The 27,656-nt window shown below is 36.3% G+C and overlaps 1 protein-coding gene across 6 annotated transcripts in view; it reads left to right on the plus strand.

Annotated features, from left to right (window-relative positions):
• The first annotated feature begins 3,266 nt into the window (after window positions 1–3,266).
• Window positions 3,267–27,656, plus strand: part of TEX9 (testis expressed 9) — a 196,377-nt gene continuing 171,987 nt past the window's right edge. For 2 of the 6 annotated variants that reach the window (XR_005381692.1, XR_005381693.1), the window contains exon 1: window positions 3,270–3,382. Coding sequence is in view for 3 of the 6 variants with exons in the window: in XM_038580497.1 (XP_038436425.1) it covers window positions 3,356–3,382 (27 nt within the window). In the remaining 3 variants the exon portion in view is untranslated. Of the gene's footprint in view, window positions 3,383–27,656 lie in introns of all 6 variants that reach the window. The other 4 variants (XM_038580497.1, XR_005381691.1, XM_038580494.1 and 1 more) reach the window with 4 other exon arrangements.

The following is a 27,656-nucleotide window of genomic DNA, read 5'->3' on the forward strand; positions in this document are numbered from 1 at the left end:
TTGAATTTATAAACTTTACACTTTTACTTATCCTCTTTCTCATACTTTCAGTTATTGCTGTTACAATTTATGATTTTTTGTATTGTGTAGCTAATAATAGATTGTTATAGCTATGGTTATGTTTACTACATTTTAAAGCTTTTCATCTGTAGAGTTATAAGCGAATTATGCACCACTATTACTATATTGCATAATCTAAATATGATTATATATTTATACCTTTATTAGTGAGATTTACACTAACTTTTTATGGTTTTATGATGTTGATTAGTGTTCTTTTGCTCCCACTCAAAGAATTCCCATTTAGCATTTCTTGTAAGGCAAGTTTGACGGCAATGAACTCCCTCAATTTTCTTTTGTTTGGGAAAGTCCTTATCCTTTCTTCATTTCTGAAGGACAGCTTTGCTGGGTATAGAATCTTGGTTGACAGGAGTGTTTTTTCAATATTTTGAATATGTCATCTTGGTCTCTCCTGGCCTTAAAATTTTCTTCTGAAAAATCTGCTCAAAGACTTATGGAATCCTCTTGTATATTACTTCTCTTTTCCTTTACTGCTCTTAAAAGTCTTTGTCTTTGACTTTTGACAATTTGATTTTAATGTGTCTCAGTATAGCCCTATGCAAGTTCAACCTGTTGGGGGCTTTGGGCTTCATGAAACTGGATGTCCATTTCTCTCCCCAGGTTTGGAAAGTTTTAAGCATCATTGCTTTACAATGATGTCACTTTTTCTTTTTCTTCTCCTTCTAGATTTCCCATAATGCAAATATTGGTCCCTTTTATTGTGCCCTATAATGTCCATAGGCTATCTTTACTATTTTTCATTCTTTTTCCCCCCTCCCCTAACTAGTTAATTTCCAGTGTTTTATTACTTCTGAGTCACTGATTCTTTCTTCTACATGGTCAAGTTTACTTTTGAAACTCTTTATGGGATTTTTTAGTTCAGTTATTGTATTTTTTAACTCTAGGATTTGTTAATTTTTTAATAATGGTTGCTATTTCCTTGTCAAACTTCTCATTTTGTTCATTCATTGTTTTCCTAATTTCATTTATTTTTTAAAGAATTTGTTTATTTCAGAGAGAGAGAGAGGACATTGGTGGTAGGGAGAAGGATAGATGGAAAGGGAGACTCAGACTCCCCACTGAGTAGGGAGCCCAACACAGGGCTCAATCCTAGGATCCTCGAGATCATGACCTGAATCAAAGGCAAACACTTAACTGACTGAGCCACAGGCACCCCGCCTAATTTCATTTACCTGTCTATCTGTTTTCTTGTGGGTCACTAAACTTCCTTGAGATAATTATTCTGATTTTTTTTGTGTGACAGTTCATGAATCTCCAGTTCTTCAGGGTCAGTTATTAGAGCTTTATTAGTTTCCTTTGGTGGTGTTACTTTTACCTAACTTTTCATAATCTTTGATTCCTTATACTGGCATTTGTACATTTGAGTAATCTGACTCTTCTTCCAGACTTTACAGGTTTGCTTTGGCAGAGACAGTTCTTCACCAATCAGTTTAGTTTGGGTGTCTGAATGTGTCTGCTGGTAATATCCTTTGGCAGGTGGAGTCTGCTATTATGGTCTATTTGGGGGCAAGGTAACTATTAGAACTCTGGGGACAGAGATGAGGAGGTGCATCATTGGTTGAGAACTGTTGGATAGGACTGCAGGCTTGGTTCCTTATCCAAGTAAGGCTATAGAATGGGCTCTACATTTGTCTGGACTTTCCAGTTAGGCTTACTAGTTGGTCAGGACTGGGTGCTATATTCAGTAATAGATGGGGCTATGAATTGCCTTCCTTGGCCTATCAGGGCAGCAGGATAGAACTCAGGGCTTGAACAGCTCATTGTTTGGGAACCAAAATCAGGCCAGAGTGTGCACTGAATTCCCTCATTGGGTGAGGCCACTGCTTTTGCTCTACATATGGGGAAGCCATGGGTTGTCCTTTCTGTTCTAGTGCTGCTGTGTAAATGGTTGTTGAATGGGCTATGCAGCATTCCATGTGCTCTGTTTAGGTTCCCTGTTCAGACAGGCCAAAGGCTATATTCAATGATGAGCAGGGCTATGAATTAGATTCCCTGCCTGGGCACAGCAAGAGAAAGCCGCTTTAATGCCAGTAAAGCTCTTTGTTGTCTTAAGCCAACCTGCACCCCAAGTTCCCTGACTGAGCAGGGCCACTGTTTGTTATGTAAACTATCAGCTCTGCTCATCCGCCTCTCAGCACAAGTGCTATTGGGCCATACAGCTTCCAGGTGTTTTTGCCAACCCTTCTGGTCAGATGAGGCCAAAAAACATAGCAGGTAATGCCGTGATTCAGATCCTTACCTGGGCTAGAGGGGGAGGAACTGCTCAATTTCCCAAAGTCTCTCCAGCTGGGAGGGGCTGGGAACTCCCTTCAGCCTTGGCTATGAATTGATCCCCCTATCTGTTCACAACACCAGAATTCCCCATTCAGGGTATTTGGCTTTGCTCTGTGGATGATCAGCTGTGCTTAGCTGCCCCTTGACTTGAGTACTGCTGGGCCGCACAGCTTCCACGAGTAGTTGCCAGTACCTCTGGTCAGATGGAGCCGGAAGGCACTCTCTACAGTGGGTGGAGCTGTGACTCACCACCTTGTCTGGGTGTGGACAAACTGGGCTTAGCATTGAAAAAACTTCTATTTTGAGGATCCAAATCAGGTAGGTCTGCACCCTGCTGAGTTCCCTAGTCAGAGTGTGCCTCTGACTTGGTTCTGCAAATGAGCAAAGTGACTGGTTGAGATTACTACTCAGTTATTGTCTGTATGAATTTTATCTGCCAAGATCTGTGTGCTGGTTGTTGCTGGCCCCTTTCCCCTTCTCTGTCACAGCCAGATTCCCAGTGTTCATCCCCTGCAGATTTTCCTGCAGTCCCCATGTAGTGAGATCAGAGTAGGGGCTCCTGAAATGTTACCCACAGTACTGAGGGCACTAGTTGTCCCTGCTGGGTTCTCCTTTCCCATTGGAAGAACCAGAGGCTCGGGGGAAACCTCTCTGCATACTGCACTGGCCTGGGGTAGGGGCATGTTGTTGGTACTTCTCTTATCCTTCTAATGCAGTCTGTCTTGATCTCTGGTCTTGTCTCTGGTCTCTGTCTTGGTCATGATGGGGGTGCTTCAGCCTCATCCTATGTTCTAGGGTTCACTCAGTGGTGTCCTGTTCTTGTTATTCTTGGAAAGTGAGCAATAGTCAGGAACAACCTATGTCACCATCTTTGTGACATCACTTCCTATCATGAGATAGGATGTATTTGAGGAGGGAAAGAAGTCTTTGGACATGCTTCTTACGGACCTCAGGAAAGACTATTTCCTGTCTAGTAGGCCAACTTGTCTCCTTTCCTTGGATGTACTTATTTTCAGTCTTCTTTCTTGTAAGTACTTATTCCCAGCAACTTTCTATTTTTCTTTATCCTTTTTGTTCCCCCTTACTGTTACCTAAAATTAGCCAAGGGTCTACTATGGTTGATATTAGTATGTTGTTTTTCCATTTATAGTGGTTCTAGTGTATCTGTAGCCTCATTCTCAGTAAGCATAGCTCTGTAGGTTGTCTACCTTATCCTTGGCTTCCTTCTATGGCTGCCTTATAAATGGCTCTATTGTTGTAGGCCTCCATCCTTGTCACTTGTAACCCTGGGCCCCTGCTTAAAATAGGGCTCAGCTCCAACAAGAGGGCAACCAGTCCCCTGGCTAGATAGTGATCTATGAGTTAACTGAATATAAGAGCTTTACCCAAGGAGAGGTTAGTAATTATCGACAAACTAGTTCCTTTCTTGGAGAATATGAATATGTTAGAAAGAGGGTTAGACAGTGGCAATAAAAACAGTAGCTGAAAAACATGCATGAGAAGGTGGACCTCAAAAACCATTCGACCACAGCAACCAGCAGAGGCAATAAGTAAGCTGAAATTGTGCATAGACGGCTGAAAAGGCTTCCAGAAGATAAGATAGTTGCTTAGTAATGGAAGGAGCAATAGGCCTAGGGGTTGAGAGGAACTGAGTAGATTTCCTCATTGAGCTCCAGGGTAAGGAGGCACAAAAGAGGAAGATTATTGTCCAAGCACTGGGGAAATCCAGAATGACCACCCAGAAACCCAGGAATAGACATACAAGTAACCTCATAGAAACTTGAAAGACAGCTAGGCAACTAAAAATTCATTTAGATTCCAAGATAGTGCTAGCAACTGATTTATCTTCTCAGACTCCCAGGAAAAGGTACCCATTGCTCCTTTACTTTGGTGTGAATCTCATCTGAAAGGCTCAATCATATGTCAAGAACTGCATTCTATTGAAAATCTTCCCTATCCATTCCTCAGCCCACCCCCACCCTGGTTGAGTTAGCACTTTTCTCCATCCTATAGTACCTTGCATAGCCTTATGTCAGAAATATGATCATGTTATATGTTAATTGTAGGTTTGTCAATTGCTTATGTCTGCCCTTCCCAACCCTGGCTCTCAGTACTGTGAACTAACTATATGAAATCAGGAAGTATGTTTTCATTCTTCTCTATATCTTCAACATACAGGGACAACATAGTCCCTACCATAAAGTAGCTAAACAATAAATATTTATTGAATTGAGTTATTGAATTGGAGAGAGCTCCTTTTGTTTAGGCCAAAGGGAGAAAAGCAATGCCAGAAAAAAGCAGAATGGGCCCATAAGAAAATTTATTGGCTTATCCATAATAATGTAGAAACTGAGAACTTAATTAATCCATACTTAAAATTTATGTCTCCATGACTTTACAAAAATTTCCAAACCAGTCAATTTTGTCTGTTCAGTCTGACATCTGGTCCTACAATTCTCCTGGTTTTTGTTTGTTTGTTTGTTTGTTTTTAGAAAGAGAGAGAGGGGGACATGGACATGGAAGGGTAGACAGGGAGAGAGAATCTTAAGCAGACTCCATGCCCAATGTGGAGCCTAATACAGGGCTCAATCTTACAACCCTGAGATCATAACCTGAGCCAAAATCAAGGGAATCAAGAGTCAGATGCTTAACCAACTGAGCCACCCAGGTGCCCCCAACTCTCCAGTTTTAAAGGTACTTTGGTTAGCCCTGTACTTTTTAAGGAGGAGTTGCTGTGCTCTTTCAGCCTCTAGTTTCTCATCTGAATTCGGATCCATACTCTTGGGTGAGCCAGGCTTCAGGGTTTTTCTCTGGGACATCCTCTGGGCTTTGGAGCTTAGAGGCTAGGATCCTTATCCCGACTTACCCGCTTGCCACTTGTGTAGTCCCAGGCAAACTCCTAACTTCCCTTGAGCCTCAGTTTCCTAATTGATACAAGTGGGGATAAGAACAACTCCCTTGTGCAGTTAAGCCTGAAGGTTTGATGGAAAATATTTGTGAAAATACTTAACATAATGCACACAGTGAGCACCTAGTAAGAGACAAACGTGAATTTCCCTTTTTCCCCCTCTTCCTGGGGAGGTTGAAAGAAAGGTAAGGGGTGATGGTAGAGGGCAAGGGCCCCAGCAATGATAGGAACCCTGAAAACCAAAAGTTCCAGCTGCTTAGGTGCCCATGTACCACCACCTTAAAAATGAGAAAGTACAGGTTATGGCTACAAAAACACTGTGCCCCTAAGGCAGCTGCTGCAGGAGATAACCTGATCAGAGCATGAAAGGACATACACACCCTGCCAGGCTGAAATTGGGGCACAGCAAATAGTGAGATAGGCACCAATCATGGCAGGGAAAAAATTTTTTTTACCTACAACAAACAGAAAACTTGGGAGATTCATCAAATGCTATTTCAGAAAGCTCTGGGAATGTACAGGGTTTCTGATGGCAACCTCTGGCAAATAACAACTCTAGGACTGAGAAAAGAGAAACAGAGGAAGATGTGGTATTAGTAATCTGTTGCAAAATCTCAGAGTAAACAGGAATTTTAAACATATATTCATCCCTTTTGAGATCCCTAAAGAAAGCCAAATGAAACAGCTATTCTTATTTTCAGGAATTTCAAAAACCAGGTAATGTGTGTGTGTGGGGGGGGGGGCGGTGCGGAGGTCAGAGTCTATGCTTTCTAGCCACTCTAGGAAGAGTTCCCTTAAATCAGCATTAAAACGGTTAAAGTTAATTTGTGATGTATTCTGAACAGGCTACTACTCAGCAGTCAAGGGATTGTGTGTAGCAGGATGGAGGTAGAGTTCCAAAACAAGATTAGCTTGATAGCCAAATTTTTCTGACTGAAAATGTTACAAATGTCACTGATTGCTGCTGCCTAATATGTCAAGTTCGCTATTAGCTGGGAAAAGTGGCTAAATCACTACAGTTCTTCTGCAACCAGTGTCTCCTTACCCTATGAAAGAACATTTTAAAAATAAGTAGACTACCCAGGCTAGTTTTGTTTTTTGTTTTTGTTTTTTTTTTTTTTTTTTTTTTAGATTTTCTTTATTTATTCATCACACACACACACACAGAGAGAGAGAGAGAGAGAGAGAGAGAGGCAGAAATATAGGCAGAGGAAGAAGCAGGATTCAATCCCTGGACCCTGGGATCATGCCCTGAGCTGAAGGCAGATGCTCAAATGCTGAGGCACCCACATTTCCCTACCCAATCTAGTTTTAAAGGCAAGTGACTTACGACTAAATATCCCTTTCCACTATCATTGGTGAAAGTCATTTTATCATTTTGAGTACCTTCAGAGATGTTGTTGAAGTAGGGCTTCAATTTCCTTTCTGTATCAGAGATACTCTATCTTTTAAAATGTTTTGATATAAAATGATAAGATCTTAAGTTACTACCCAGAAATAAATTATGTTTAATGATATTTTAGGAGTAAATTAAAGATTCTTATTTATGAAGATTGAATCAAGATGTCAGACTGAAGGAAACTTAATCTTTACCAAATCTTATGAAATGACAGAAAATATTGAGAGATGGGTGTGGGAAAAGGGAGAGAGAAATAATTGGTAACACGTTTGGGAACAAAAAGTGTCATCAATGTATCAGAAATTTTTAGGAGATGGTGCTATCAGACCTTGGATGAACAAATTAGAGCAATTAAACCTCAAATACTCCTAAGCTTAAGAGAGCGAGGGAGGTAGAAGCAATTTCAGGGAACCTCCAAGCTCAGAGAGAACAGATTCAGTGAATAGGGGGAGCTAATCCTCAATCCAGAAGGATTGAGACACTGCATGTGGAGCAGCTAGACTGCTGATCCCTTCCCTTTTCCTGCTTCTATTGGTCAATATATTAAAGCAGTGAGCCTGTGGGGTCATGGGAGACAAAAAACAGAATAGAAGAATGGATCTCAAGAGGGAGAGGGAGACTCATCACTCTGAAAATACTCTGCCAAGCCATATGTCTTTCCCTTTCCCAATAATCACCAGAGTCAATTCACATTAAGCAGAAATAGAGTATTAATAGGTATTCTCATTAACAAAGTACAAGAATAATCAAACACAAAAATAATCCACATTTCTAGAGGCACCAAACTCAGTAAATTCTGAAATAATACCCGAGGAAAGAGAGCTAATAAATACAATAAAATGAGAAGTATAAATTTATTTTATAAATATTATCTTAGAATTTTAAGAAAAATAAATAAAATTTATAGTTACAAGTATTACAAATATAATAATTATTCTCAAAGAGATTCAGGATGTTATTACATCCATAAAAATGAGGCAAACAATGATGTTAGAGATTAGAAACATGATTTTTGAAATAAAAGCCTTAATAGATATGCGTCATAGAATCTTCTTGAAAGTATGACTATAGGATGAACTTTAATAAAATAAATAAGGAATCCAAGAAAGGTGAAGATGTTCAAGAAACCGTGGAGAGAAAATAAATTATTTGATGTGTAGTTATCTAAATATAGTATATGTCTAAAAATCGGTAACATAAAATTAAAATTTAGATTAGATATTGGCAAACTTTTTCTGTTAAACACCAGAGAGTAAATATTCTTTGCTTGTGGTTCATGCAGTCTCTGCTACAACTACTTAGCTCTACTGCTATAGACCGAAAGCAGCCAGAGATAATATGTAATTGAATGGTCATGAGTATGTTCCAATAAAACGTTATTTACAAAACAGGCAATGAGACAGATTTGGCCTGCAGGCCAAACCCATTCTAGATGGTTGCAACATAAAGACATCAGAGACAAGGCATGATGAAGAGATAAGAGGGAAGTTCTAAAAGCATGATAAAAAATACATGCACACATACAAACAGATGGCAGGAATAAAGTCAAATCATCAATAATCATGTGACAGTGGATATAATATATGACAAATGGAATAAATTTCTTCAACAAAGATAGAGAATATCAAATTTAGTAGAACAACAACACATATAGCTATAAGCTATTTAGAAGAACCACATCTAAAAAGATTGAAAATAAAAGCAAATGCAAAGATATGTCAGGCAAGTACAAAAAGTAGCAAATATGTAACAATGTTAGACAAAAAAAATGCAGAAAATTTAACAAGATAAAGAACATTCTTATTGATGAAAGAAACAATTCCAATGTTGGTAAATTGAACACCAATAAAAAATAAATTAAAAAAAAGAAACAATTCCATAAGAAGCTTTATTAATAATGAACTTTAATAATTCTAACAATATAAAATCAAAAGTTATGCTTAAAATTTATAAAGTAAAAACTGATAGAAATATAAATAGGAATGAAAATGCATAGCCATTTTGGAAGACTTCCACACACCTCAGATAAAGTAAGAGTGTAGGGAAAAAAAGTAGGACAGATAAAGTAGGAAAAAAGCAAGGATAAAAAGTATTTGAATAACACAATAAAGAAGCTTGATTGAATAATTAGAAAGGGTTTTGTACACAATAAATGGTGAATGCACAATCTTTTCAAACACATGTGCAACATTAACTAGCCGATAAAACACAAAGACAATGTTAATAAATTCCCAGGTAAGAAATCATTCAGATCACATTCTTTGATCACACTGCAATAAAATTTGGAATTAATAATGCGATACAATTTTATAAACTTGGAAATTAAAAGCCATTCCTTCAAGTAACTTTAAATAACTTTAATAAAAAAGAATTTTAAAGAAAGTTATCAAACTGCTCAGAAATAACAATACCTAAGGTTTATTAAACATTACTATACAACCAGCTTTGTGCTACATGATCTACATGGATTGTCTCATTTTATTATCATGATAATCCTGAGAGGTTGATTCCATTATCATCTCATTTCCCAGATGAGGAACTGAAACACAAAGCTCTATTAAATAGCCTGCTTAAGGGAACACAATCTATAAATGACAGAGTTGGGATTTGAACCTAGATAGTGTGGTCTGGAGCCAGTATATTGACCACTACAAGAAGGATAGTAAGATCATTACAATTCAAAATCTATATATACTCAGAGAAAATGCATAATCTTGAATGCCTACATAAGAAAAGAAAGATTGAATAGAAAAAAAGAAAGAAAGAAGAAAGAAAGAAAGAAAGAAAGAAAGAAAGAAAGAAAGAAAGAAAGAAAGAAAGAAAGAAAGAAAGAAAGAAAGAAAGAAAGAAAGAAAGATTGAATAGAAGTAAATCTTGCATACAGCTCAAGAGGCTAGTGGAAGAAAAATTAAACTATAGAAGGAAGGCCTTACTAAAGAAAAAAACAGAAATGAATGAAATAGAGTGAAGTAAATACAGATAAATTAAAATCTGATTTTTAAAAAAGAATCAAAAATGTTAAAAATCTAGAATATCTTATCAAGGTAAGTGATAGAGAATTATCAACAAAAGAAATGAAGAGGGGCATAACTATGAGGAGGGTATGGAGTATACTCTTAAAAATCTGAGATAAATGGTGAACTTAAGGTAATAAATTAGAAAAATCTAGATAAAATAATTTCTAGAAAATATAAAATCAAAGTTGATCCAAGAGGAGATAGGCACCTTAAAAGAACAAATTAACAGTGAAACATTGAGAAAGCTCTCATAAAAAGTTACCAAACACAGATAGTTCTGTAAGCATAGAACAAATAATCCCTGTGCTAAATTAATTAACCCAAAGTTTGGGAAAAATAAAAAGTTTTCTAATTCATTTGCATTCGGGCTGACATGGCTTGGATATTAAAACTGAACAAAGAAAGCATATACTCATTTATGAACACAAATACAGAAATCCTTAAGTGTTAGCAAAATGAATCCAGAAATGTGTTTTTTAGATTAATACATTTATATAGAAATGTAGAAAAATCATAACTAAGTAGAATTTATTCCAAGATAGTCGAAGCTGATTCAAAATTCAGAATATATTAATGTAAATCATATGCTCAAAGGAAAAATGATATAATTCTCTTAAGAGATGCCAAAAAGCATTTATACAATTTGACATCTATTTTTTATTAGAAATAAAACCACTTTAGCAAACCAGAAGTAGGAGAAACTTCTCTATTTGAATGAAAAATATCTGCGTACAAAAGCATCCTGCCTCATCATAAAATATTTGAGGTTTTTCCACTAAAGTTTTTCAATGCTGTTTTGAGAGTCCTAGCCAGTGTCATGTGATAAGAAAAAGAACAGTTAAAGGTGACAAACCAGGAGACAATATTTTCAACTTGTTTTTGAATACATTTTATTAAATGTAATAAACACCAAAAAATCAACAAGAAAATATAAACAACCTAATAGAAACATGTATGAAGGATATAAATAGTCACTCCAGTAGGAAGAAATATGAATAATGAATAGACATGTAGTTTTTTAAATTGAAGTATATTTGACACACAATGTTACATTAGTTTCAGGTGTATAACTTAGTGATTCAGCATCTCTATACCTTATGCTATGCTCATCATAAAGGTAGCTATCATCTGTCACCATAGAATGTTATTACCGTATCATTGATTATATTCTTTGTTGCTATACCTTTCAATCCCATGCCTTATTCATTTCGTAACTGAAGACCTGTACTCCTCCTCCCCTTTACCCATTTTGCCTACCCTCCCTGCCCATCCCTTCTGGCAATCATCAGTTCATTCTCTGTATTTATGGTTCTGTTTCTGCTTTCTGTTTGTTTTGTTTTTTAGGTTTGACATAAAGTAAAACCATTTGATATTTGTCTTTGACTTAAGTCATATAATTTTTTTTAAAGATTTTATTTATTTATTCATGAGAGACACAGAGAGAGAGAGAGAGCCAGAGACACAGACAGAGGGAAAGCAGGCTCCATGCAGGGAGCCCCATGTGGGACTCAACCTCGGGGCCCCAGCATCACACCCTGGGCCAAAGGCAGCGCTAAACTGCTGAGCCATCTGGGCTGCCCTAAGTCATATAATTTTAAGTAACAGTGAATTGCTTTTTTTTCTCTTACCCTTAGAACTAGCAAAATTTTAAAAGATTGATAATATTTATGTACCCCTGAAACTAATGTTACACTGTGTGTTAACTAACTGGAATTTAAAAACTATTTTAAAAGGTTGATAATATTTAGTGCCTATAAAGATGTGAGGAGCCAGGTATTTTTATGTACACTTGGCCAGAATGTAATTTGTAAGGCTTTCTGAGAAAGCAATTGGTAGAATTTACCAAAGCTTTTACTCTACAATTTTCTTTTACTCAGTAACTTTGTTTCTATAATTTTAGCCAAAATAAATTAATTTTTCATAGTGTACCACAAAGTACTTGTTTATGTGCACAAAGAAAACTTAAGAATGTTTGGTGCACCATTGTTTTCAATGGTGAAAAAAATAGGAATAATCTAAATTTCTACTAGTTGGAAAATTACTGAATTAATTATGTTACCTTGATATTACAAACTTTGTGTACCTTTAAAAAAAATGAGACTGATCTGCACTAGATATAGAAAGAGCTTTAGATGTATTTTTAGGGTAAAAATAAAATTATAGAATTATTGTGAAGCATTAATGTATATTTTTAAAATGTTACTATACATTGGCATATATTTATGCATATAAATGCATAAAAATTGATTTGGATTTTTGATTGATTATTGATTATACAATCAATTGATTGTAACACTTGATTAAACACTTGATTATTTTCTTTAGGGAAGACAGCAGAAATGAAGATAGGATTAACATTTCACTCTATGTCTTTCAGTGTTTGAATCTTTTAGTGCAAATATATTCATTTAGGGGCACGTGGGTGGCTCAGATGGTTAAGTCTCTGCCTTCGCCTCAGGTCATGATCTCTGGGTCCTGAGATGGAGCCCCACATCAAGCTCCTGACTCAGCAGAGAGTCTATTTCTCCCTCTTCCTCTGCCTCTCCCCCAACTTGTTCGTACGCTGTCTCTCAAATGAATTAATAAAATCTTTATTAAAAAAAGAAAATATATTCATTTAATTTCTGTGATTGAAAAATGTGGGTTTTTTTTTTTTTTTTTGCGTTTTGACATACTGAAACTAAAATGCACAAATTGTAAGTATATATAGCCCAAATGAATTTTTACATTGGTTAATCACGTAACCACTGTCTAGATCAAGATGTAGAATATTGGTGCCCAGAATGCTCCATTATGCTCCTCCATTGTACACACCACCATAGATTATTTTGCCTGTATGAAATTCATAGAAATAGAATGATACAGTTTGTTCTAGTTTTGTGCCTGGGTTTTTTGGTTTAGTATCATGTCTGTTATACTCATCCATGTTATCAGTTCTTTTTAACTGCTTGCTATTTACAGGCTATTATGAAGAAATCTGCTATGACAGTTTTGTACATGCCTTTTGTGGGACATGTTCATGCATTTTCTCTTATATACCAAGTGTTAGAACTGGCAGGTCATAGGGAAGGCTTTAGTAGACCCCAGTGATTCAAAGAAGTTGTAACAATTTTTTCTCCAATTGATAACGTATGAAAGTTTTAGTTCTAGTTGCTCCATATCCTGACCACCACTTCATATTGTCAGTCTTTTTAATTTTAGCCATGCTGAGTATGCTGATATTTTATTATGGCTTTATTTTTGTTTGCATTTCCCTGATGACTGATCATAAAGAACATCTTTTCAGAATCTTATGTCCATGCTTAGTAAACTCCTCTGCAAAATGTCTCCTTAAGTTTATTGCTCATTTTGTGTGAGCTGTTTATCTTCATTGAGTTATCTTTTTCTTATCAGGTTGTAGGTATTCCTTAGATATTGTGGCTATGAGTGATTTGTTGGATACATATGCTGTATATATGATTTGTGTGTATATATATGTATATATATACAAGGATACATGTGCATATATATCACAAATATCTTTGTGTTTTAGGCTATGTCTTGCTGTTTGACTCTTTTAATGCTGTCTTTTGAGAAGTAGAATTTCAGAACTTTATCAACCTTTTATGGTTCATGTTTTTTTTGGGGGGGTCTTATTTAAGAAATCACTGTTTACCCCAAGGTCATAAAATTCTTCTGTTATCTTCCAGGACAGGGGTCAGCAAATTATGCCCATGTGGTAAAGTTTTTGTATATATTTTATTGGAACACAGCCATTCCCATTCATTTATATATTGTCTAAGGATTCTCTTGTGCTAGAACAACAGAGTAGTGTAGTTGCAACAAAGATTGTGTCACCCACAGTCAAAAATATTGACTTAAAAAAAATTTACCAACCCCCATTCTAGAAAATTACTGATTTCCTTTAATATTAGGTCTGTAATCCAATTGAAATTAATTTTTGTAAGTGGTGTAAAGTAGTGTTAAGGTCTGTTTGTTCCATCTGAATTATCTAGTTGCTTCAGCATCACTTATTGAAAAAAAATCTTATTATCATAAAATTACAGTGACACCTTTGTTGTACATCAGCTTACTGTATATATGTGGGCCTATTTCTGGACTCTTTTCTGTTCCATTTATCTGTCTATTTATCTGTCTATTTATCTGTCTATTTTTATCATGAACTAGTGGTTAATGTAATTGGATGCCTTTTTACATCTGTTGAGGTAATCATGACTTCCACTTTCATTACCTTAATGAGGTGAATTATACTAACTTTCATAATTCAAACCATTTTTTTATTCCTAGAATAAGCCAATTTAGTCACGACATATTACCTTTTTAGCATATTCTCTGGATTTGCTTTTCTAATATTTTGCTCTAATTTGTGTCTGTTAATAAGAAATATTGTTCTGTAATTTTCTTGTTATATTTTTGTATCAGAGTTATGCTGGACTCATAAATGAGTAAATGTTCTCTCTCTATTCCTTGAAGAAATCATGTAAGATTAGTTCTATTTCTTTCTTAAATATTCCAATAATTCACCACTAAAGGCCTCTAGTCTTGACATTTTCTTTGGGGATATGTTTTTAATTGTAGATTTAATATATTTAACAGCTATTTAGATTTTTTCTGATTTTTCTTGTGTCAATTTAGATAAATCGTGATCTTCCAGGCTGGATGGCTCCGTTGGTTAAGCCTCTGACTCTTGATTTCAACTCAGGTCATGATCTCAGGGTACTGGGATCAAGCCCTGCATGGGGCTGTGCACTCAATGAAGAGTCAGCTTGAGGATTCTCTCCCTCTTCTTCTGTACCTCCCCTTGCTTACACTCTCCTTCTAAAATAAATAAGGAAATCCTCCATTTTATTTAGGTTGTCACATTTATTTGTATAAAACTGTTCATAAAGATCTTGCAAAGAGTCTATTAAATTCATTGATAGGGATCCCTGGGTGGTACAGCGGTTTGGCGCCTGCCTTTGGCCCAGGGCGCGATCCTGGAGGCCTGGGATCGAGTCCCACGTTGGGCTCCTGGTGCATGGAGCCTGCTTCTCCCTCTGCCTGTGTCTCTGCCTCTCTCTCTCTCTCTGTGACTACCATAAATTAAAAAAAAAAAAAAAAAATTAAAAAAAAATTCATTGATATTCTAAAAGAAAAAAACTTTTGACTATGTTGAGTTTTCTCCATTTTATGTCAGCTTTCTATTTTATCAATTTTTGTTTTCATTGTTATTAATTTCCTTCTATTTTCTATTCTTTTTCTACTTCTTAAGATGGTAACTTAGAAATTGATTTTTTTCCTAATATATGTATTTAAAGTAATTTTTCTTTTAAGCACTGTGAATTGATTGGTCCGATCAAGAGAGAGAAATCACACAGCAATTTTAAAAAGTTTAATATAAAGAATTATTAACCATATCAGTGGATTGGAGTAATGATGGTTTGGTTAGCAAAAGGTAAAGAAGATTCTACATCTACTACCTCTAGAATGAAATAGCACACCTAAGAGAGAGGCCCCTTCAAGGCCTAAGATGCAGACCTTGCTGTGGAAGGTTGCTGTGGCTCACTGAATGTCAGAGAAGTTCTTATGGCACCATAGTGCTAAAGTGTGCTGGAAATCCACCTTCTGAGTTGCCAGGGAAACTCTTAGCAGCAGGCACTGTTATAAAGCTAATCAAGGAAGGTCTAGGAGAAGCTGCTGGCCACTGTGAACTGCAGAAGCCTAGTGCTGGGGAAAGTAATGTGTCCTAGAGAAGCTTGCCCAGCAAGCATACCAGGATGAGGAAGCAAAAACATGTTCTTCCTGCAATGTGTTTCCAGTGCCCTCTAATGACAAAGTACAGCCACCAAGGAAAAATATTTAAAGGGCCCAAACCTGTTTACACAAAGCTGGCAAATAGGTGGAATTTGGAGCTGAGAGGCAAAAAATAGTAAATAACACACTACCTTTGCCACATCCCATGAAATTTAATATGCTGAATATTTATTATCTAATTGTCATTGTGCTTTCTTGAATACTGGTTATTTAGAAGAACATTGCTTCATTGTCAAATATTTTCAGATTTTTAAAGTTATCTTTCTATTAATTGATTTCTAGTTTCATTTCACTATGGTCCAAGAAGCTCCCTATATGATTGTAATCTTTCCAAGTTTGTTCAGACTCCTTTTATGATTGTATATAGTATATTTTGGTAAATATTTCATCTGTACTGGAATGTGCTTTCTGCAGTTGCTGAGTGTAGTAATATATATAAGTACATTCAGATGTATATAAAGTAGGTCAAATTTGTTAGTAATTTTGTTCAGATTTCTATATAATGTATGATTTTTGTTATCTAGTCATTCTATGGGACATAATACACCAAAAGTAGGTATATTAAAATATGATTGGGATTCTATTTCTCCTTTACTCTTCTATTAATGTTTATATACACTGTTTGAAGCTGTGTTAATATAGACATAAAAATTTAGGATTGTTAAAAAAAATTAGGATTGTTGTATCTTCCTGTTGAGTTGCCTCCTTTATCTTTATGAAATGCCACCCTTTATCCATGGTATATTTCTTGCTTAAAGGTAACTTTGTCTATTATTAATATAACCACACAAGCTATTTTTAAGCTACTGTTTGCATGCTCTATCATTTCCATTCTTTTGCTTTCAATTTTTGTACTTACATATAAGGCTTAACAACATACACTTGAGTTGTTTTTTAAAATCCAGTCTCAAAAAAAATCCAGTCTGAAAATCTTTGCCTTTGATTTAGAAGTCTTTTTAGTCCATTTGTACTTCATATAATTACTCATATAATAATTTTAAGTTTACCATTTTGCTTGCATTTTCCCTCTTCTCTGTTCTTTCTCCTCTCCTTTTCTACTTTTTTTTTGAGGGGGGGTTATTATATCATTATTTTATATTACTTCTTTTATCAACTTTTCTTAAATTCAGGCTTATTGAGGAATAATTTCCATATAATAAAATTCATAATTTTTAGTGGAATCATATAGTATATGGCATTTTGAGTTTGACTTCTATTATTTAACATTACCCATTTCAGATTCATTTATGTTGTTGTATAAGTCATCTGTTCTTTTTTATTGCTATGTAGTAATTGATTGCATGAACATACCAGTTTGTTTATTCATTCACCAGGTGAAAGTTATTTGAGCTGTTTCCACTTTTAGTCTGATATGAATAATTCATTTGACTTGTTACCAATTACTGGTGATTTTGAATAATGTTGCTATGAACATTCATGTGCAGATTTTTGTGAGAACATGTTTTCTTTTTACTTGGTGAACACCTAGGAGTCAGATTACTGTGAACTGAACACTTATTTCCAAAGTAGTCATACCATTTTTTTTTATTACCACCAATAATGTATTGAATGATTCACATCTTCATCAACCACTGGTATTATCAGTTTTTTTGTTTGCCATTCCAACAGATGTGTAGTGGAATCTCATTGTGGTTTTAATTCACATTTTCTTAAGGACTGCTGATGTAAAATATCTTTTTATGTGCTTACTTATAATCTATGTCTGTTTTGATAAACTATCTGCTCAAATCTTTCACCAAGTTTTTTTTTCTGAGTTGTTTTCTTTTAAGAATTTTTTTATATATTTAGGACATGAGCCCTTTAGCTGATATGTGTTTTTCAAATATTTTTCTCCCAGTCTGTCACTTATCTTTTTATTTTATTATCATGGTCTTTGGAGTGTTGACATTTTTTATTTTGATGGAAAAAAGTATCCATTTTTTATTTTATCATTTGTGAAATTATAATTATTTTTTTATTGAAGTTCAACTTCCCAACATATAGATCCCATCACTTGCCCTCCTCAGTGCCCATCATCCAGTTACCCCATTCCCCCACTCACCTCCCCTTCCACAACCCTTTGTTCATTTCCAGAGTTAGGAGTCACTCATGGTTTGTCTCCTGTCCCTTATAATCCCTTTCACTATTTCTTATATTCCCCATATGAGTCAAACCATGATGATTGTCCTGATTGACTTATTTCACTCAGCATAATACCCTCCAGTTCCAATCCACATCGAAGCAAATGGTGGGTATTCATCCTTTCTTATGGTTGAATAATATTCCTTTGTATATATGTATATATATACCACATCTTCTTTATCCATTCATCTGTTGAAGGACACTTGAGGCTCCTTCCACAGTTTGGCTATTGTGGACATTGCTGCTATAAACATTGGGATTCAGGTGTCCCAGCATTTCACTGCATCTGTATCTTTGGGGTAAATACCCAGTAGTGCAGTTGCTGGGCTGTAGGGTAGCTCTATTTTTAACTCTTCGAGGAACCTCCACACTGTTTACCAGAGTGGTTGTACCAGTTCACATTCCCACCAACAGTGCAAGAGGGTTCCCTTTTCTCCACATCTCCAACATTTGTTGTTTCCTGTCTTGTTAATTTCCACCATTCTCACTGGTGTGAGGTGGTATCTCTTTTTGGGTTCATTTTGAATTTTCCTGATGGCAGGTGATGTGGAACATTTTCTCATGTACTTGTTGGCCATGTGTATGTCTTCTTTGGTGAAATTTCTATTCATGTTTTTTGCCCATTTCATGATTGTATTGTTTGTTTCTTGGGTATCAAGTTTAATAAGTTCTTCATAGATCTTGGATACTAGCCTTTTATCTGATATGTCATTTGCAAATATCTTGTCCCATTCTGTGGGTTGTCTTTTAGTGTTTTTTATTGTTTCTTTTGCTGTGCAGAAGCTTTTGATTCTGATTAAGTCCCAGTAGTTTATTTTTGCTTATGTTTCCTTTGCCTTCATAGATGTATCTTGCAAGAAGTTACTGTGGCCAAGTTCAAAAAGGGTGTTACCTGTGTTCTCCTCTAGGATTTTGATGGATTCTTGTCTCACATTTAGATCTTTCATCCATTTTGAGTTTATCTTTGCGTATGATATAAGAATATGGTCCAGTTACATTATTCTGCATGTAGCTGTCCAATTTTCGCAGCACCACTTATTGAATAGACTGTTCTTTTTCTAGTGAATATTCTTTCCTGCTTTGTTGAAGATGAGTTGACCATAGAGTTGAGGGCCCATTTCTGGGTTCTATATTCTGTTCGATTGATCTCTGTGTCTGTTTTTGTGCCAGTATCACACTGTCTTGATGATTATAGCTTTGTAGTACAGTTTCACATACATTCACATGTACATTGTGATGCCCCCAGCTTTGGTTTTCTTTTTCAATATTTCCCTGGCTATTCAGGGTCTTTTCTGATTCCACACAAACCTTAGGATTATTTGTTCCAACTCTGTGAAGAAAGTCCATGGTATTTTGATAGGGATTGCACTGAACATGTAAATTACCCTAGGTAGCATAGACATTTTCACAATATTAATTCCTCTAATCCATGAGCATGGAATGTTTTTCCATCTCTTTGGGTCTTCCTCAATTTCTTTCAGATGTATTCTGTAGTTTTTAGGGTGTAAGATCCTTTACCTCTTTCATTAGGTTTATTCCTAGGTACCTTATGGTTTTGGGTGCAATTGTAAATGGGATCGATTCCTTAATTTCTCTTTCTTCAGTCTCAGTGTATAGAAATACCACTGATTTCTGTGCATTGATTTTGTATCCTGCCACATTGCTGAATTGCTATATGAGTTCTAGCAATCTTGGGGTGGAGTCTTTTGGGTTTTCTATATACAGTATCATGTCATCTGTGAAGAGGGAGAGTTTGACTTATTCTTCGCCAATTTGAACGCCTTTTATTTTTCTTTTTGTTGTCTCATTGCTGAGGCTAGGACTTCTAGCACTATGTTGAATAACAGTGGTAAGAGTGGACATCCCTGTCGTGTTCCTGATCTCAGAGGAAAGGCTCTCAGTGTTTCCCCATTAGAATTATATTTGCTGTGGGCTTTTCATAGATGGCTTTTAAGATACTGAGGAATATTCCCTCTATCCCTACACTCTTAAGAGTTTTGATCAGGAATGGATGCTGTATTTTGTCAAATGCTTTCTCTGCATCTATTGAGAGGATCATATGATTCTTGTTTTTTCTCTTGGTGATGCAATCTATCACATTGATTGTTTTACAAGTGTTGAACCAACCTTGCATCCCAAGAATAAATCCCACTTGGTCATGGTAAATAATCTTAATGTACTGTTGGATCCTATTGGCTAGTATCCTGTTGAGAATTTTTGCATCCATGTTCATCAGGGATATTGGTCTATAATTCTCCTTTTTGGTGGGATCTTTGTCTAGTTTTGGAATCAAGGTGATGCTGGCCTCATAAAATGAGTTTGGAAGTATTCCATCCCTTTCTAACCTTCAGAACAGCTTTAGTAGAATAGGTATTATTTCTTCTCTAAAAGTTTGATAGAATTCCCCTGGGAAGCCATCTGGTCCTGGACTTTTGTGTCTTGGGAGGTTTTTGATGACTGCTTCAATTTCCTGGCTGGTTATTGGCCTGTTTTGATGACTGCTTCAATTTCCTGGCTGGTTTTGGTAATTCGTGGTTTTCCAGAAATCCATCCATTTCTTCTAGATTGCCGAATTTGTTGGCATATAGCTGCTCATAATACTTTTTAAAAATCATTTGTATTTCCTTGGTATTGGTTGTGATCTCTCCCCTTTCATTCATGATTTTATTAATTTGGGTCTTTTTTCTTTTTAATAAGGCTGGCTAGTGGTTTATCTATCTTATTAATTCTTTCAAAGAGCCAGCTCCTGGTTTTGTTGATCTGTTCTACAGTTCTTCTGGCCTCTGTTTCATCGAGTTTCTGCTCAAATCTTTATTATCTCCCTTCTTCTGCCTGGTGTAGGTTTTACTTGCTGTTCTTTCTCCAATTCCTCTAGGTGCAAGGTTAGCTTGTGTATTCAAGGTTTTTTTTTTCCAATTTTTTGAGGGAGGCTTGTATTGTGATGTATTTCCCTCTTAGGACCACTTTTGTGGTATCCCAAATATTTTGAATGGTTGTATCTCCATTAGTGTCCATGAATCTTTTAAATTCTTCTCTAATTTCCTGGTTGACCCATTCATCTTTTAGCGGGATGCTCTTTAACCTCCATGTGTTTGAGGTTCTTCCAAATTTCTTCTTGTGATTGAGTTCTAGTTTCAAAGCACTGTGGTCTGAAAATATGCAGGGGACAATCCCAATCTTTTGATATCAGTTGAGACCTGATTTGTGACCCAGTATGTGGTCTATTCTGGAGAAAGTTCCATGTGCATTTGAGAAGAATGTATTCAGTTGTGTTCAGATGGAAAGTTCGGTATGTATCTGTGAAATCCATCTGGTCCAGTGTATCATTTAAGGCCCTTGTTTATTTGGTGATGTTCTGCTTAGAATATCTGTCACTTGCAGAAAGTGCTGTGTTGAAGTCTCCTACTATTAGTGTATTTTTACCTAAATATCTCTTTACTTTGGTTATTAATTCGTTGATATATTTGGCAGCTCCCACATTAGGGGCATAAATATTCATTATTGTTAGGTCTTCTTGTTGGATAGACTCTTTAAGTATGATATAGTGTCCCTCTTCAACTTTTACTAGAGTCTTTGGGATAAACTTTATTTATCTGAAATAAGGATTACTACCCCAGCTTTCTTTTGAGGACCGTTTGAATGGTAAATGGTTCTCCACCCTTTCATTTTCAGTCTGGAGGTGTTCTTAGGTCTAAATTGAGTCTCTTGTAGACAGCAAATAGATGGGTCTTGCTTTTTTATCCAGTCCAATACCCTGTGTCTTTCAATGGGATCATTTAGCTCATTCATGTTCAGAGTTACTATTGAAAGATATGAATTTAGTGTCATCGTAATACCTATTCAGTCCCTGTTTTTGTGGATTATTTCTCTGGGCTTCTTCTTTCTTTTACAGGTTCCCCCTTAATATTTCTTGCTGAGCTGGTTTGGTGGGTACCTATTCTTTCAGTTTCCACCTATCTTGGAAGCTCTTTATCTCTCCTTTTATTCTGAATGACAAACTTGCTGGATAAAGTATTCTTGGTTGCATGTTCTTCTCATTTAGTACCCTGAATATATCCTGCCAGCCCTTTCTGGCCTGCCAGGTCTCTGTGGAGAGGTCTTCTATTAATCTATATTTCTCCCCATATAAGTTAAGAATCTCTTGTCTCTCACTGCTTTAAGGATTTTCTCTTTATCTTTGGAATTTGCAAGTTTCACTATTAAATGGCGAGGTGTTGAATGGTTTTTATTGATTTTTTTTGGAGGGACCTCTCTATCTCCTGGATCTAAATGCCTGTTTCCCTCCCCAAATTAGGGAAGCTCTCAGCTATGATTTGTTCAAGTATACTTTGTGGCCCTCTCTCCCTCTCGGCATCTTCTGGAACCCCAATTACACATAGATTCTTGCTTCTCAGGTTATCATTTATTTCCCTTAATCTTTCCTCATGGTCTCTTAATTGTTTTTCTCTTTTTTCCTCGGCTTCCTTCCTTACTGTCAACTTGTCTTCTATGTCACTCACTCTTTCTCCCACCTCATTAACCCTAGCCTTTAGGACATCCAGTTTGGATTGCATTTCATTTATTTTTAATTTTGGCCAAATTAGATCTCAATTCTGCAGTAACAAAGTCTGTAGAATCCTTTATGCCTTTTTCCAAAGCCACCAGTAGCTTTATAATTGTGCTTATGAATTGGCTTTCTGACATCAAATTGAAATCCATATTCTGTAACTCTGTGGCAGAGTACTGTTTCTGATTCTTTCTTTTGCGGTGAATTCTTCCTTCTAGTCATTTTGTTCAGTGCAAAGTTGCTGTATGAGTGAGCTGAGTCAAGAATATCAACCCCGACCTAAGTAAATTCCACCCTAGATGATTGTGACGGGGTCAGAGACCAGAAAATGAAAACGTAGATCAGGACATAATAAAACAAAAGGACCACTAAAGTGAAAAACAAATTTTAACACAAAGTAATAAAAAAATAAAAGGCCAAAAATGCCAAAGAAGAAGAAAAAAGAAAAAGAATAAAAGAAAAAAAAAGTGGGATCCCTGGGTGGTGCAGCGGTTTGGCGCCTGCCTTTGGCCCAGGGCGTGATCCTGGAGACCCGGGATCGAGTCCCACGTCGGGCTCCCGGTGCATGGAGCCTGCTTCTCCCTCTGCCTGTGTCTCTGCCTCTCTCTCTCTCTCTATGTGACTATCATAAATAAATAAAATTAAAAAAAAAAAGAAAAAAAAGTAAGGAGGAAAAAGAGAAAATAAAAAACTGGTGTGGGGGACTGCGGGATGGTGGTGGTGAAGAAGTGGTAGTGGAGAGAGAATGTAGTCTATTCTAGGCAGCCTAGAGGATGATCCTCTTGGTTCTGAGTGTATTTTGTTCTGTATGTTAGAAGATGCTGAATCCCAAATTTATATAAACCAGCAATACTCATAGAGAGCCCCAACATTGACCATATACAAGATAAAAGAGGGTGGACAAAATGGGAATGAAGAGAGAATATAATCTCACAGAATGAACCAGCACCATATTCCACTTGATTCTGGGTGCATGCTGGTCATGTTTTAGAAGGTATTAACTTCTGCCATTGTAGAACAAAACGAGGAAGAGAAAACAAAAAGCACAAAACAAAAACCATATCTTGTATATCTCCCAAGATTAAATTGAATATGTTGAAGGGAATCCAGGAGTGAAAAATATATCTAAGACATGTAATTGTAGCAATATGAAAGTCAAAAAGGAAAAAATTTGAAAACGAAGAGTTGGTAAAATATTGTAGTTAAGGTGGGAAAAGAGAAAAAATATTGGCAATTTTTAATCTGATATAAAAATGAGTTGTAATGGAAAAAGGAAAGAAAAATTTTTTAAAGGGGGTGACCCTCTAGTTCTGTATACTATATTCCCTCGATTTTCCCTTGGTCTTGGAACTTTCCAGCGCTGCTTGGTCAAGAACTTGCTCTTCCCCTGTTCTTCTAGTTGGTCTTCTGGGGTAAGGGCCTGCTGTGCTGATTCTCAGGTGTGTGTACCTGGGGGAGATGCCCTGCCCTCTGCTGGGTGCCGGGCTCAGTGCTTACCCCATGATGCCTTTGTTCCCTGGCAGCCCCGCCTCTCCCAGACACAAGGTGAAACAAGAAGGAACAACAAAGGTGGCGGCCAGGTCTCCAGCCCTGGAGTCAGCTCCCCGCAGTAACTAATGCAGTCTCCCAGTCCGCACTGGCCTAGATGCTCCCAGGCCCATGTGGGTGCACTGATCTGCACACCTTGCAGGGCGCCCAGCAGCAGGAGAGTCCTTGCTGTCCTGTACCCTCCCTGCTTCTGCCTGTCCCAGGGAGAGTGCAGGGGGCCGCGGCTCCCAAAGGCAATGGGGCACAGCCACCTCCATTCGGAGCTGGCCTGTTTGACTGACTGGCTTCTCCCAAATGTCGTGCTCCAGCGCTTTTACCGAGATCAGACCGTGGTTTGTGGTGAGCCTTCCCCCGGGCGTCCCTCTTCTAATAGTGACTCCAGGAAACTGGAGGCTTCACTGCCCTTCCTAGAATTTTGCCTGATTTTCCTGCTAAACACTTTTCAATCTGGGGAAAAATCCGGCACGAATTTTTAAAGTTCCCACTTCTCCAGGGCTGAGCTTTCCTGTCCTGGAGGCTTTCGCAGCTCTGCTTTAGTCCTGCTACTTCCCCACTTTATTCTTTTTTTTATTTATTTATTTATTTATTTATTTATTTATTTATTTATTTATTTATTTATTTATTTTTCCACCTTCCTACCTTGTTAGAAGTGAAAACTTTTCTCTCTCTAGCATTCCAGCTGTTCTCTCTTTAAATCTCAGGTCAAGTTCGTAGGTGTTCAGGATGTTTTGAAAGTTATCCAGATAAGTTGGTGGGGCCTTACTCTTCTGCCATCTTGCCCCGCTTTCCCCCTGGTTTGTGAAATTATTGACAGAAATCTATAAGACATTTGCATGATCTAATGACACAAAGACTTTATCATGCATTTTATTGTAATAGTTTTAAGTTTTAGGTTTTCCATGTATTTGTAATTTATTTGACTTAGTTTTTTGTATATGATCTGTGTTATGGATTGAAGTTTTGTTTTGTCTTGCTTTTCAATTGGATATCTCAACTCTTATACCATATTTGTGGAAAAGATTATTGATTCTTAATTGAATTGCTTTTGTAACTTTATAAATCAATTGCTTAAATGTGTGAGTCTATTTTTGTACTGTTGGGCTTCATTGATTTACTGGCTTATCCTTTTACCAATACTACACTGTATTGATTACTTGATTATTTACAGTAAATCTCAAAACTATGTAGGAAGAATCCTCCAGCTTTGTTCTTTACAATTTTGTTCTTGTTATACTGACTCTTATGCTTTTCCATATTAATTTTCTACTTTCTTAAAAGCTTAGGTCATTGATTTGAGATCTTTCTTATTTTCTAATATAAGCATTAATGCTAAACACTTCCCTCTCAGGACAACTTTATCTGTATCCTGATAGTTTTAATATATTATATTTTCATGTTCATTCAATTGCATGTATTTTCCAATTTTCTTGCAAGATCTTCTTCAACCCATTGGGTATTTAGAAATGTTTTTATCAATTTCCAAATAGAAGGTTTTTTCCAAAATCTTTCTTTGTATTTTTATTCTGTTATGATGAGAAAACATGTTTTGTATTACTTTAAATTTTTAAAGTGTGTTTTGTTTGTTTTATGGCCCAGAATATCATTTTTCTTGGCAAATGTTTCATATTTTCTTGAAAAGGATGACTAATCTGTTCTTGTGGGTGGAGTGTTCTATGAATACTAATTAGGTCCAATTGGTTGATAATGTTCAAGCCTTCTAATTTCTTACTGATTTTTGATCTAATGTTTTTATAGATTACAGAGAAAAATACTGAAATTGCCAACCATAATTTTGGATATGTCTGTATTTTTTCAATTCTATTAGCTTTTGCTTTCTCTATTCTGAAGATTCTTTTGTGCATGTACACTTAGTTTTTTTTTTTGTTGTTTTTTTTAGTTTTTGTGAACTGAGCCCTTTGTCATGTAATTTTTTTCTCTTCTTTCCAGGAAACATTCTTATTCTGAAGTCCAAGTTCCTGATACTAAAATTCCCACTCCAACTTTCTTTCTTTTTAAAAATTTTTCTTTATTTAAATAATTCAAATACAATTAACATAGTATTATATTAGTTTCAGATGTACAATATAATGATTCAACACTTCTATATGCTACTCAGGGCTATCACAAGTATACTCTTAATTTCCTTCACCTACTTCACCTATTCCCTCACCAACTTCTCTTCTAGCAACTTCCAATTTGTCTTCTCTTAAAAGTCTAGGTTTTTTTGGTCCATCTTTTTTTCCTTTTGTTTGTTTGTTTCTTAAATTTTTACATGTGAGTGAAATGTGAATGAAGTCATAAATGTGAATGAAGTCATATGTTATTTGTCTTTCTCTGACTGACTTATTTAACTTAGCATTATACCCTGTAAATCCACCCATATTGTTGCAAATGGTAAGATTTCTTCCTTTTTTATGGCTCAGTAATATTCCAGTTTGTGTGTATTTGTGTATGTGTGTGTGTGTGTGTACATCTTTATCCATTCATCTGTGGATGTACACTTGGGTTGCTTGCATATCTTGATTATTTTAAATAATGCTACACCAAAATAAAAAGCACAGCAAAGGAAACCATCAACAAAACAAAAATACAATCTACATATGGGAGAAGATATTTGCAAATAATATATCCAATAAAGGGTAGGTATTTAAAATATGTAAAGAACTTATACAACTCAACACCAAAAAAAACAAATAATCCAATTGAAAAATAGTCAGAAGTCACGAATAGAGATTTTTCCAAAGAAGACATACAGATGGAAAAAGAAGACATATAGATGGCCAACAGAGACATGAAAAGTTGTTCACCATCACTCATCATTTGGGAAATGCAAAGCAAAACTACAATGAGAAATCACTTCACACCAGTCAAAATGACTACAATTAAAAATAGGAAATAACAAGTGTTGGTGAGGATGTGAAGAAAAAGGAACCTTCATGCACTGTTGGGAGGAATGCAAGCTGGTGCAGCCATTGTGGAAAATAGTTTGGAAATTCCTCAAAAATTAAAAATAGAATTACTATATGATCTATCTTTCTTTTGATTAGTATTTGTTTGGGCTCTTCAAATTTCTAATCTGTTGTGCTAGCCTCTGCAACCACTGGTTTTTCTTTCACCCATTTAGTTCCTGTACCAACACCAAGTCTAATCTTTTTTTTTTTTTTTTAAGATTTTTTATTTATTTATTTGTGGGAGACACCCAGAGAGAGACAGAGACATAGGCAAAGGGAGAAGCAGGCTCACCACAGGGAGCCCAATGCAGGATTCAATCCCTGAACTTCAGGACCATGCCCTGAGCTGAAGGCAGATCCTCAATCACTGAGCCACCCAGGTGTCACAAGTCTAATATTTAATCCAAACCCAGAATTAGCCAGTCCCCTCAAAGAAGAAATTGCCAGCATAAACTTATTACAAATATTTCTCCCCATTCTGGAATATTATCCAGTCCTTTCAGCATCCACATCACTTTGATGTCTTTAAGAATGTTAATTGTCCTTTATCCATTTTTCCCCTAATTGTTGCATTTGGAATATTGGCCTGATGCAACCTATTAAATTCTGCCCATAATTTGTGTGTGCATGTGTACATATATATATTTAAGCCAGAAAAAAGCTGCACACGTGCTTGCCAGTGACAGACATTTAAAAAATGCTTTAATTGATGTTTGCATTTGGAAATATACTTCAGGGGTTTGTAGTTTTATGTTTTACAGTATTTGAAGCTACCTGCCTTCATATTTTGTTGAGAAGAGCTAAAGGGAGAATACATTTAGGGGCCTTTGGTTTTGAAAGTGAACTATGTGTTAAACATAAATATGTAAAATTTATGTAAAATCCACTGGCAGGAGAAGGGCGTGCACTGTACCAGGCCTAAAGCTGGGCACCCACCCCTGGAGACCACCCCCGGCAGGTCCCAGGAGAGCTGGCAGCAGGCACCTCCTCCCCCACA

Source organism: Canis lupus, chromosome 30 (genome assembly GCF_011100685.1).
Source record: "Canis lupus familiaris isolate Mischka breed German Shepherd chromosome 30, alternate assembly UU_Cfam_GSD_1.0, whole genome shotgun sequence".
Lineage (NCBI taxonomy): Eukaryota > Metazoa > Chordata > Mammalia > Carnivora > Canidae > Canis > Canis lupus.